Source organism: Pelophylax lessonae, assembly GCF_965119305.1.
Source record: "Pelophylax lessonae genome assembly, chromosome: 2".
NCBI lineage: Eukaryota > Metazoa > Chordata > Amphibia > Anura > Ranidae > Pelophylax > Pelophylax lessonae.
The window spans coordinates 640,350,003-640,362,476 of NC_138769.1; the positions used below are offsets into that span (position 1 = coordinate 640,350,003).

Here is a 12,474-nt window from a genome sequence, read left to right on the forward strand (position 1 = left end):
GGAGAGGGTCAGAGACTGCAGACATGATACAGGAAAGGGTCAGAGACTGCAGACAGGATACAGGAAAGGGTCAGAGACTGCAGACAGGAATACAGGAGAGGGTCAGACAGGATACAGGAGAGGGTCAGAGACTGCAGACAGGATACAGGAGAGGGTCAGAGACTGCAGACAGGATACAGGAGAGGGTCAGAGACTGCAGACAGGATACAGGAGAGGGTCAGAGATGGCAGACAGGATACAGGAGAGGGTCAGAGACTGCAGACAGGATACAGGAGAGGGTCAGAGACTGCAGACAGGATACAGGAGAGGGTCAGAGACTGCAGACAGGATACAGGAGAGGGTCAGAGATGGCAGACAGGATACAGGAGAGGGTCAGAGATGGCAGACAGGATACAGGAGAGGGTCAGAGACTGCAGACAGGATACAGGAGAGGGTCAGAGATGGCAGACAGGATACAGGAGAGGGTCAGAGACTGCAGACAGGATACAGGAGAGGGTCAGAGACTGCAGACATGATACAGGAAAGGGTCAGAGACTGCAGACAGGATACAGGAAAGGGTCAGAGACTGCAGACAGGAATACAGGAGAGGGTCAGACAGGATACAGGAGAGGGTCAGAGACTGCAGACAGGATACAGGAGAGGGTCAGAGACTGCAGACAGGATACAGGAGAGGGTCAGAGACTGCAGACAGGATACAGGAGAGGGTCAGAGATGGCAGACAGGATACAGGAGAGGGTCAGAGATGGCAGACAGGATACAGGAGAGGGTCAGAGACTGCAGACAGGATACAGGAGAGGGTCAGAGACTGCAGACAGGATACAGGAGAGGGTCAGAGACTGCAGACAGGATACAGGAGAGGGTCAGAGACTGCAGACAGGATACAGGAGAGGGTCAGAGTTGGCAGACAGGATACAGGAGAGGGTCAGAGTTGGCAGACAGGATACAGGAGAGGGTCAGAGATGGCAGACAGGATACAGGAGAGGGTCAGAGACTGCAGACAGGATACAGGAGAGGGTCAGAGACAGCAGACAGGATACAGGAGAGGGTCAGAGACTGCAGACAGGATACAGGAGAGGGTCAGAGACTGCAGACAGGATACAGGAGAGGGTCAGAGACTGCAGACAGGATACAGGAGAGGGTCAGAGTTGGCAGACGGGACACAAGAGACCTTGTTGTTGGACATATTACAGAAGACTGCTAAAAATTGCTGCTATAACAGGGCAATAGGGAAATACAGATTAGTGTCTGCAGGGGCCCAGAGGACTGCAATAAAGGTGCCATAAGGCGTCATGGAGCCCACCGGGGCTTTAGGCATATCCTATGTAATTCGTTCATATACTGAGGAATCTAATCAGGTCTGCTGGTTTATTTATAGAGATCTTTATATCAGGACTATATGGGACACTTGTGGAGAAACGGGGTCAGAAGATCACGGCAGGGAGACATGGAGCGCACCGTCATTCTACCAGCTGAGCTCTACTGGAAATTACACCTCTGCCACCCATTCTCATTACTACAGTAAGGGGAGGTGAAGCCTTGCAGCGCCACAGCCAATCACAGCCCTCGTTCTATTCGCAGAGAACCGAGTCAGGCACTAGAGAATCACTGTGATTGGGTGTTTTCGGTGTGGGTTGCGGCCTTGATGGTAGCGGGAAGTTGAAGCATGTAGTACTGTCTGAAGTTGGAAGGGATGAGCGGGGACTCGGTACAGACATGGCTGCTGTACAGCTTGGGGGCTCCGTCTTCCTGCACCTCCTCCATACACACTGTGCGGCCTCAGGTACTGTGCTGAGTTCAGGACATTCTGTAGCTCTATGTGGTCATGTGTTATCCCGAGTGCAGTCCCAAGGACTACCAGTGTTATAGAGTGCAGTCCTAAGGACTACCAGTGTTATATAGAGTGCAGTCCCCAGGACTACCAGTGTTATATAGAGTGCAGTCCCCAGGACTACCAGTGTTATATAGAGTGCAGTCCTAAGGACTACCAGTGTTATATAGAGTGCAGTCCCCAGGACTACCAGTGTTATATAGAGTGCAGTCCCAAGGACTACCAGTGTTATAGAGTGCAGTCCTAAGGACTACCAGTGTTATAGAGTGCAGTCCACAGGACTACCAGTGTTATAGAGTGCAGTCCCCAGGACTACCAGTGTTATATAGAGTGCAGTCCCCAGGACTACCAGTGTTATATAGAGTGCAGTCCCCAGGACTACCAGTGTTATATAGAGTGCAGTCCCCAGGACTACCAGTGTTATAGAGTGCAGTCCCCAGGACTACCAGTGTTATAGAGTGCAGTCCCCAGGACTACCAGTGTTATAGAGTGCAGTCCCCAGGACTACCAGTGTTATATAGAGTGCAGTCCCCAGGACTACCAGTGTTATGCAGAGTGCAGTCCCCAGGACTACCAGTGTTATATAGAGTGCAGTCCCCAGGACTACCAGTGTTATATAGAGTGCAGTCCCCAGGACTACCAGTGTTATGTAGAGTGCAGTCCCCAGGACTACCAGTGTTATGTAGAGTGCAGTCCCCAGGACTACCAGTGTTATGTAGAGTGCAGTCCCCAGGACTACCAGTGTTATGTAGAGTGCAGTCCCCAGGACTACCAGTGTTATGTAGAGTGCAGTCCCCAGGACTACCAGTGTTATGTAGAGTGCAGTCCCCAGGACTACCAGTGTTATGTAGAGTGCAGTCCCCAGGACTACCAGTGTTATGTAGAGTGCAGTCCCCAGGACTACCAGTGTTATGTAGAGTGCAGTCCCCAGGACTACCAGTGTTATGTAGAGTGCAGTCCCCAGGACTACCAGTGTTATGTAGAGTGCAGTCCCCAGGACTACCAGTGTTATATAGAGTGCAGTCCCCAGGACTACCAGTGTTATATAGAGTGCAGTCCCCAGGACTACCAGTGTTATATAGAGTGCAGTCCCCAGGACTACCAGTGTTATATAGAGTGCAGTCCACAGGACTACCAGTGTTATAGAGTGCAGTCCCCAGGACTACCAGTGTTATAGAGTGCAGTCCACAGGACTACCAGTGTTATGTAGAGTGCAGTCCACAGGACTACCAGTGTTATATAGAGTGCAGTCCCCAGGACTACCAGTGTTATATAGAGTGCAGTCCACAGGACTACCAGTGTTATATAGAGTGCAGTCCACAGGACTACCAGTGTTATAGAGTGCAGTCCCCAGGACTACCAGTGTTATAGAGTGCAGTCCCCAGGACTACCAGTGTTATATAGAGTGCAGTCCCCAGGACTACCAGTGTTATAGAGTGCAGTCCCCAGGACTACCAGTGTTATAGAGTGCAGTCCCCAGGACTACCAGTGTTATAGAGTGCAGTCCCCAGGACTACCAGTGTTATATAGAGTGCAGTCCCCAGGACTACCAGTGTTATGCAGAGTGCAGTCCCCAGGACTACCAGTGTTATATAGAGTGCAGTCCCCAGGACTACCAGTGTTATATAGAGTGCAGTCCCCAGGACTACCAGTGTTATGTAGAGTGCAGTCCCCAGGACTACCAGTGTTATGTAGAGTGCAGTCCCCAGGACTACCAGTGTTATGTAGAGTGCAGTCCCCAGGACTACCAGTGTTATGTAGAGTGCAGTCCCCAGGACTACCAGTGTTATGTAGAGTGCAGTCCCCAGGACTACCAGTGTTATGTAGAGTGCAGTCCCCAGGACTACCAGTGTTATGTAGAGTGCAGTCCCCAGGACTACCAGTGTTATGTAGAGTGCAGTCCCCAGGACTACCAGTGTTATGTAGAGTGCAGTCCCCAGGACTACCAGTGTTATGTAGAGTGCAGTCCCCAGGACTACCAGTGTTATGTAGAGTGCAGTCCCCAGGACTACCAGTGTTATATAGAGTGCAGTCCCCAGGACTACCAGTGTTATATAGAGTGCAGTCCCCAGGACTACCAGTGTTATATAGAGTGCAGTCCCCAGGACTACCAGTGTTATATAGAGTGCAGTCCACAGGACTACCAGTGTTATAGAGTGCAGTCCCCAGGACTACCAGTGTTATAGAGTGCAGTCCACAGGACTACCAGTGTTATGTAGAGTGCAGTCCACAGGACTACCAGTGTTATATAGAGTGCAGTCCCCAGGACTACCAGTGTTATATAGAGTGCAGTCCACAGGACTACCAGTGTTATATAGAGTGCAGTCCACAGGACTACCAGTGTTATCCCGAGTGCAGTCCCCAGGACTACCAGTGTTCTATAAAGTGCAGTCCACGGGACTATCAGTGTTCTATAGAGTGCAGTCCTCAGGACCGCCAGCGCTCTATAGAGTGCAGTCCTCAGGACCGCCAGCGCTCTATAGAGTGCAGTCCTCAGGACCGCCAGCGCTCTATAGAGTGCAGTCCGCAGGACCGCCAGCGTATGTACATGCCTGTATACATGATAGGGCTGGGCGATATGGCTGAAAACTGTATCACGATATCAGTGTTTCATATCGGTCGATATCGATATATATTGATATTTTTTATTACCCATTTAAAATAAGGACCCTAGGGTGAGAATGCAGGGCGGCGGGCATGGTGCAGGAGAATGCAAGGTGACTGGCATGGTGCAGGAGAATGCAGGGTCACTGGCATGGTGCAGGAGAATGCAGGGTGGCAGGCATGGTGCAGGAGAATGCAAGGTGACTGGCATGGTGCAGGAGAATGCAGGGTGACTGGCATGGTGCAGGAGAATGCAGGGTGACTGGCATGGTGCAGGAGAATGCAGGGTGACTGGCATGGTGCAGGAGAATGCAGGGTGACTGGCATGGTGCAGGAGAATGCAAGGTGACTGGCATGGTGCAGGAGAATGCAGGGTCACTGGCATGGTGCAGGAGAATGCAGGGTGGCAGGCATGGTGCAGGAGAATGCAGGGTGACTGGCATGGTGCAGGAGAGTGCAGGGTGACTGGCATGGTGCAGGAGAATGCAGGGTGACTGGCATGGTGCAGGAGAATGCAGGGTGACTGGCATGGTGCAGGAGAATGCAGGGTGGCTGGCATGGTGCAGGAGAATGCAGGGTGACTGGCATGGTGCAGGAAAATGCAGGGTGGCAGGCATGGTGCAGGAGAATGCAGGGTGACTGGCATGGTGCAGGAGAATGCAGGGTGACTGGCATGGTGCAGGAGAATGCAGGGTGACTGGCATGGTGCAGGAGAATGCAGGGTGACTGGCATGATGCAGGAGAATGCAGGGTGACTGGCATGGTGCAGGAGGATCCGGGGTTGTGGGCATACTACGGGAGATGCAGTGCTGTGGGCATGGTACAGGTAGACCATGCCCGCAGCACTGCATCCCTTGTAGTGTGCCCGCAGCCCTGCATAACGGCAGGTAGTAAAGCTGTTTCACTTACCTGTTCCAGAGGCGCCTTCGTTTCGTTTTAAAAATGGCGCCGCCCGGCGCCGATACGTCATTGCGCACCCGCCGCCACCGCTCGTGTAATTTCGGCTATTCTCGGCCTCTCCCGAGCGGCGGCGGCGCGTGCACAATGACGTGTTGGCGCCGGGCGGCGCCATTTTTAAAAGTTTAAACCCGTCGGAGCGGACTTTTCGATTTATCGTTCAAGTTTTCTTATTGCTATCGAGCACGGGACTATCGCGATACCTATCGGTATCGTTTTATCGCCCAGCCCTAATACATGACCTGTGTGCTTTAAGTTTTTCCCTGTCATGACCTGGAGGAGGAATCTCCCTGCTGCACTGTGTGTGCTGCCTGGCAGTGCAGTTCCTGTATCCATCTGACTGCAGAAACACTGACGAGGTGAAAGGAGCACACTGGCCGTTCTATTTGAACCTTCTTGCTGCCAGAGCCATTATTTGCACACGTGTATCCACTTCAGCTCCGGAAGGTTTTACTCCCTTCATGACCAGGCCATATTTTGCTATTTAGCTCTATGCTACTTTAAAGCTAAATGCACACTAGGGATTGGCTCAAGCGTATTCAGGATCCTAGGCCCAGCCCACCTGCCCGATACCACCAGGAAGCCAATACTGCCCCTGCTAATCACAGGCATTGAGACATTTCCCGGTCTGTGCAGCTGCAGACCGGGAAATGTCTCAATGCCTGCGATTGGCGGTGCGGACCGGGAAATGTCTCAATGCCTGCGATTGGCGGTGCGGACCGGGAAATGTCTCAATGCCTGCGATTGGCGGTGCGGACCGGGAAATATCTCAATGCCTGCGATTGGCGGTGCGGACCGGGAAATGTCTCAATGCCTGCGATTGGCGGTGCCGACCGGGAAATGTCTCAATGCCTGCGATTGGCGGTGCCGACCGGGAAATGTCTCAATGCCTGCGATTGGCGGTGCCGACCGGGAAATGTCTCAATGCCTGCGATTGGCGGTGCCGACCGGGAAATGTCTCAATGCCTGCGATTGGCGGTGTGCAGTGTTCGTTTCCTAACTAATGTCTCAATGCCTGCGATTGGCGGTGCCGACTGGGAAATGTCTCAATGCCTGCGATTGGCGGTGTGCAGTGTTAGTTTCCTGGCGGGACCGGGCAGGTGGGTTTGGGACTAGGATCACTAGGAATAGTGTTTTTGTGACAGCTCTTAGCAGCGTTTTACCAGCAGTTAGGAGCATTCTATATATATATAAAAACAAAGGAAGGAGGACGGGAAACCGGCCTGTCTAGGGGTCTGTAATAGGGATCGACCGATTATCGGCAAAGACGATATATCAAAGGGGCCGATATGCACTTTCCCCGATATATCGGAATTGGCCAACTGAGGTTACCGATATTGCTGATATTTCGGGAAAATGCATGTACCGGAGTGATGCCTGCAGCTCGAGGCATCAACCCGGTATCGGCGTCCTTAGCCGACGGTCAGGTGTCTTGTAATGACAACCGATGCGGCTGAGAAGCTCGGCGTCAAATTAAAAAAAAATGACAGCATTCAAAACAGCCAAACTTGGCGTTTTGAATGCTTTTAAGCGCAGAGGAGGGGTTTAGGGTCTTTCAGACCCCTAGATCCCTCCACAAGAGTACCTGTAAAAAAAAAAAAAAAAATTAATATACGACAATATCATACGATACCGATATGCGATGACCAAAATATCGGTATGGGCAATAAAAAACGATATCAGTCGATCACTAGTCTGTAACCCCAGCAACGGTATTCCCATATTCTTGTCCTATGATGAAGGATTTTTTAGGCTGTGAGGTTGTCCTAAACAAAGCACTTTTCTGTTAAAAAATACATTTTATTTGGTATAAAAAATGGGTTAAAACAATGATCTATCAAGAATCAATAACAACATTATGACACAACCATACAATGGTAACAGAATAAACTGTGGGCAATCATTGTAGATACAGTGTTCAATGCAAATACGTTGTCATTCGGTCCAACATGTTTCGCAGAGCCTATGCTCATTTAAATGCTTCCTCAGGGACCGTATGTAACATACGAAGACTGTTGCCACACACAATAGATATTCTCATATCATATTCTCATATCATAATAATACTTTCATTTCAGCTAATTCCAAAACATGTGGTGTGCTCACCCATTTAGTCAATTGCTGGAGGTGTCAGACGCCTCAGCCCTTGGGCGGTACACAGTAGGCAACATGCAATAGATGGCTATACGTCCCCAGCTGCAAACTATGTCAGCCGGTAGAAAATGAGCCCTTGACGGTTGAGGTTGCCCTGGATGCTCTCCTTCCTGAGGGGTGACTGTCCTCGCAGACGCGGGTGGCTTTTGGCTCCCAGAAGTCTCAGAACGCTGGCAAGGTTTTCCCTTGTCCCGACACTTTTTACGATATTGCGCGTTAAGCACGTGTTAGTTGTGCCAAAATGCTTTAAACGCCGGTATTTTTTGCTGAAAATTTCTCCAACTGTTGGACGGTGCCACCTAAAGTGGACCATCCTGTCTCCAGATTAAACAAATCTACTCTTGTGCCTGTGGAAGATTCCCTGATCTTTACAGATCCGGTGGACAGGCGGGTGGAATCCCTTGTCCGCCATCTTCATGTGTTGGCGGGTTCCATTTTGAAACTGGTGTTTGTTTTAGTCTCGCAGACCGTGACGGAATGGATTAGGGGTTTGCGGGAGTCCAAATGAAACCCCCCCCCCCACACGGTCCTTCGGCGGCTGGGCAAATCCTTCCTCCCCTTGTATTGGACAGTGGTCACCATAGATGCCAGCCAGTTTGGCTGGGGAGTATCCAGATCCCCTGAGCAGAAATTTCTGCTCAGGGGATCTGGATACTGGAAGAGTCCAAACTACAGATTAATGTCTTGGTACTCTTGTCTTGGTACTCTGAGCGATCAGACTGGGCCTGGAACATTGGACGGATCGTCTTAAGGGATGTCCAGTGTGCATTCAATCAGACAATGCCACGGCTGTGGCTTATGTCAATCACCACAGGGGCACAAGAAATGTCCTGGCAGCTCTGTAGGTAGCTGGTGTTCTAAGGTGGACAGAACGGTTAGTTACAGCCCTCTCCGCCATACACATTCCCGGGGTGGAAAACTGGCAGGCGGATTACCTCAGTCGGCAGGCCTTGGACCAAGGCGAGTGGTCCCTTCATCAGTTGTGTCTCCAGTGGGGCATCCCCGAGGTGAATCTGTTGGTGTCCCGGCTCAACAGAAAGGTGCAAAGGTTTGTGGCTCGGTCACGGGATCCTCTGGCGGATGAAACGGATGCGCTGGTGTCCCCGTGGGGTCAGTATCCTCTGATTTACACCTTCCCTCCTCTCAAGCTTCTGCCAATACTTTTCTACGCAGGATCGAGGCAGAAGGGATTCCGGTCATCTTAGTGGCTCCGGACTGGCCTCGCCGGGCTTGGTACGCTGATCTGGTGTGGCTGGTCGTCGATGTTCCTTGGAAGCTTCCTCTCAGGGAGGATCTGCTGTCCCAAGGACCAATCTTCCATCCTGCCTTACAGTCGCTGGCTTTGACGGCTTGGCCGTTGAACACCAGGTGTTGATGGATAGAGGTTTGTCTGAGTCGACGATTCCAAAGCTGTTAAGAGCTAGGAAATCTCCTTTTTAAGATCTACCATCGTACAGGACAGATGTACATTGCGTGGTGTGAGTTTCTTGGGGTTCATCCTTGCTCTTTTTTCGGTGGCTCAGGTTTTCACCTTCCATCAACGGTGGGTTGAGCAGAAACCTACCTTGAGTACTATCAAGGGTCAGGTGTTGGCCTTAACGGTATTCTTTCAACGGCCCTTGGCCCTGTACTCCTTAGTGCTTACTTTTCTTCAGGGAGTTAGGCACTTGACCCGCTCCAGTGCGGTCTCTGTTGCCACCTTGGGACCTCAATTTGGTTCTCTCAGTCCTCCAGAAGCCTCCTTTCGAGAATCTTCAGGATATTCCCCCTGCTTACGCTGTCCCAGAAAGTGGCCTTTTTCGGGGCTTTCTGAATTGGCGGCGTTACCCGGTCGTTCACCTTACTTGGTGGTTCTTCGCCTCTGTCCGTTGTTCCTCCTTCAGGTTGTCTCTGATTTCTATTTGAATGAAGACATTGTGTTGCCTTCCCTATGTCCCATGCTAAAACATCCAAAGGAAATTTCTTTGCATGCGTTGGATGTGGTCCGGGCCATTTGGGTGTACCTGGCAGCTACGGAGTCTTTTAGGAAATCAGACTCACTATTTGTGCTCACGGATGGGCCTCGAAAAGGGTTGTCCGCTTCCTCTGCGACCATTTCCGAATGGATCAGATAGGTGGTGGTTCAAACCTATTCCATCAAGGGTCAGGTTCCTCCTTTCCCTGTCGAGGCGCACTCTACTCGGGCGCTCAGTGCCTCCTGGGCCTTCCATCAGCCGGCGTCAGTGACGCAGGTTTGCCTGGCAGCCACCTGGTCGTTGGTGCACACGTTTACTAAGTTCTATAAAGTGGATGTGTTGGCATCTGCGGATGCTTCCTTTGGCTGCAAGGTTTTGCAGGCTGCTGTTTAGAGGAGCTGGTCCTCTTTAAGGGTGTATTGTTTTTTTCAGGTGAGCTCCAGTTGTTTTGGTTGAGCTCCTGTTTACCTGGTTGGCTACAGTTAGCTTTGGAAATGTTTTTTTTTCGCTGTTCCTACCCCTCATGTTTAACACTGCTTTGGGATGTCCCAATGGTTGAGTAGATCAGGAGCCATGTCCTCCAATGAACAAAAGAGAGAATGGGATTTTTGACTGTAAAATCCATTTCTCTCATGTTCATTGATGGATACATCACCCAACCCTCTGTGGAGTTGTAATTCATCTGACACTGCTTGTAACAAAACTATAGCCGAGAGAGGGAGTATATACCCTGGGACTGCCCATAGGCGTGGCCAGGCTTTTTTCTGCATAGTGTTCTACTCCTGTAGGGGGCAGTTAAATCCAATGATTAAGAAGATCAGGAGCTGTGTCCGTCAATGAACATCAGAGAAATGGATTTTACAGTAAATCAAAAATTCCATTATTTCTTATACGTGCAGAGATAAGAAACAGGAAGATTGTTCCCTCTGTACATTGCCCTGTGTTTACTGTCAACACAGGCTCTGGACTGTGTGTGGGCACAGCCAATTGGCAGGTCCCAGCCATGAATTGTTGACCGGTACCTGCTGACAAACGCCCACTGTGTACAATCATAACAGGTGTCTGCGGAGGAGCACTCCCTAAACCCAGAAACGGGCAGCAACATACCAATACATCGCTTTGCTTGTACAGGCCGCACATCCTCAGTAGATTGTGGTCAGGCGGGCGGTCCACAAGTGGTTGAAAATTTATTATTTTAGGCTTAAAGGAGTTGTAAAGAGAATTTTTTTTTTTTTTTCTATCTTTGTATTTTAAGCATTAAGATATAAAAAGCCTTCTGTGTGTAGCATCCGCCCCAGCACCCCTAATACTTACCTGTGCCCCCTCTCTCTTTCCAGCGATGTCCACGAGTCACTCGGCCGCTCCTGATTGGCTGAGACACAGCCGTGGCGCCATTGGCTCCCGCGGCTGTCAGACAAAGTCAGTTAACCAATCCAGGAGAGCGAGGGGCTGGGGCATAACCACAGCTCTGTGTCTGAATGGACACACAGAGCTGAAGCTTGGGTCAGGTGCCACCATAGCAAGCTACTTGCTGTGGGGACACTTAACAGGAGGGAGGGGCCAGGGGCACAGAAGAAGGATCCGGGCTGCCCTGTGCAAAACCACTGCACAGAGGAGGTAAGTATATTATTTATTTTTTATTTTTATAACAGAGACTTTACAATCACTTTAAGATGACCTAAACCCTCCTCCTAATCATTATACATTTTCTGAAAGCAGACAGACACCCTGCAGAGTAAAATAGTGGTACTTCTAATTTTTTATGTCACACAATGTTAGTACAGTGGTTTAGGAAACCCAAAATTTCAGTAAGAAAAAATACATTAACCACTTCCGGACCACCTGCCACCTTTTTTACTTCGGCAGGGTGGCTCTTCTGCGCAAACCGACATAGACCTGTGTCGGTCACGTGCGGGAAGCTAGGGGGCAAGCATGCGCCGCCTGGTGGCGCGCTCCTGCCCCCATGCGGCAGCGGGGAAGCCGATGCACGGGTCAGGTGGCTCCGATTGCCACCTGACACCTGCGATCGCTCCCTGCTGAGAGAGGATGGCGGCAGCTGTTGTAAACACAGCTGGACCGTTCTTCTCCCTGAAAAGATCATATAGCCCATGTGATCCTTCTATATAGGTCATTTCAGAAGCCACGCCCCCCCACAGTTAGAATTACTCCCCTAGGCTCACATTTAACCCACAGGGTTAACCCCTTCCCTGCCAATGGCATTATTTCAGTAACAGTGCATATTTTTAGCACTGATTACTGTAGTAATGTCACTGGTACCCCCAAAAGTGTAAAAAATGTCAGTCAGGGGTCCAATCTGTCTGCAGCAATGTCGCAGTCCCGTAAAAAAATCGCAGATCGCCGCCATTACTAGTAAAAAAAAAAAAAAACAATGAAAATGACATAAATCTTTCCCATAGTTAGTTGACACAATAACATTTGCGCAAACCAATCAAAATACACTTATTGCGATATTTTTGTTAAAAAAAAAAAAATGTAGCAGAAAACAAATTGGCCTAAAATGTTAAAGTTTGATTCTTAAAGTGGAGTTCCACCCATTTTTTTCACTTTAGATCTATGTAATCCCCTTTAAAACGACTTTTACCAATGGAAAGTTTTTTTTTTTTTGCTAGTAAATACCTGATTTTCTGCTTTATTTATCCTCTTCTTACTTCCGGGTCTGGTCGGCGATTACGTCATTCGGCGATTCGCAGTGTGTGCTGGGATGGCATGAAATCTCGCATTATTACACAGGAGATGAGCTGCACTGTGTGCTCTGCCCCGCCTCCTCTCAGTGAGCTGTATGTATGTAGTGTATTGAGGTTGTGCTCCGCCCCCGCCCGCTTCCTCTCAGTGAGCTGTATGTATGTAGTGTATTCAGGCCGTGCTCCGTCCCGCCTCCGTCCCGCCTCCGCCCCGCCTCCTCTGTGATCGATATGTATGTAGTGTATTCAGGCCGTGCTCCGTCCCGCCTCCGCC

General features: G+C 50.2%; 1 protein-coding gene across 1 annotated transcript in view; it reads left to right on the forward strand.

Moving 5' to 3' along the window:
- The first annotated feature begins 1,705 nt into the window (after positions 1-1,705).
- BRCA2 (BRCA2 DNA repair associated) overlaps positions 1,706-12,474 on the forward strand; it is a 285,207-nt gene continuing 274,438 nt past the window's right edge. The window contains exon 1 of the mRNA XM_082245286.1: positions 1,706-1,780. Coding sequence (XP_082101412.1) covers positions 1,714-1,780 — 67 coding nt within the window. The 5' untranslated portion in view covers positions 1,706-1,713. The remainder of the gene's footprint in view (positions 1,781-12,474) is intronic.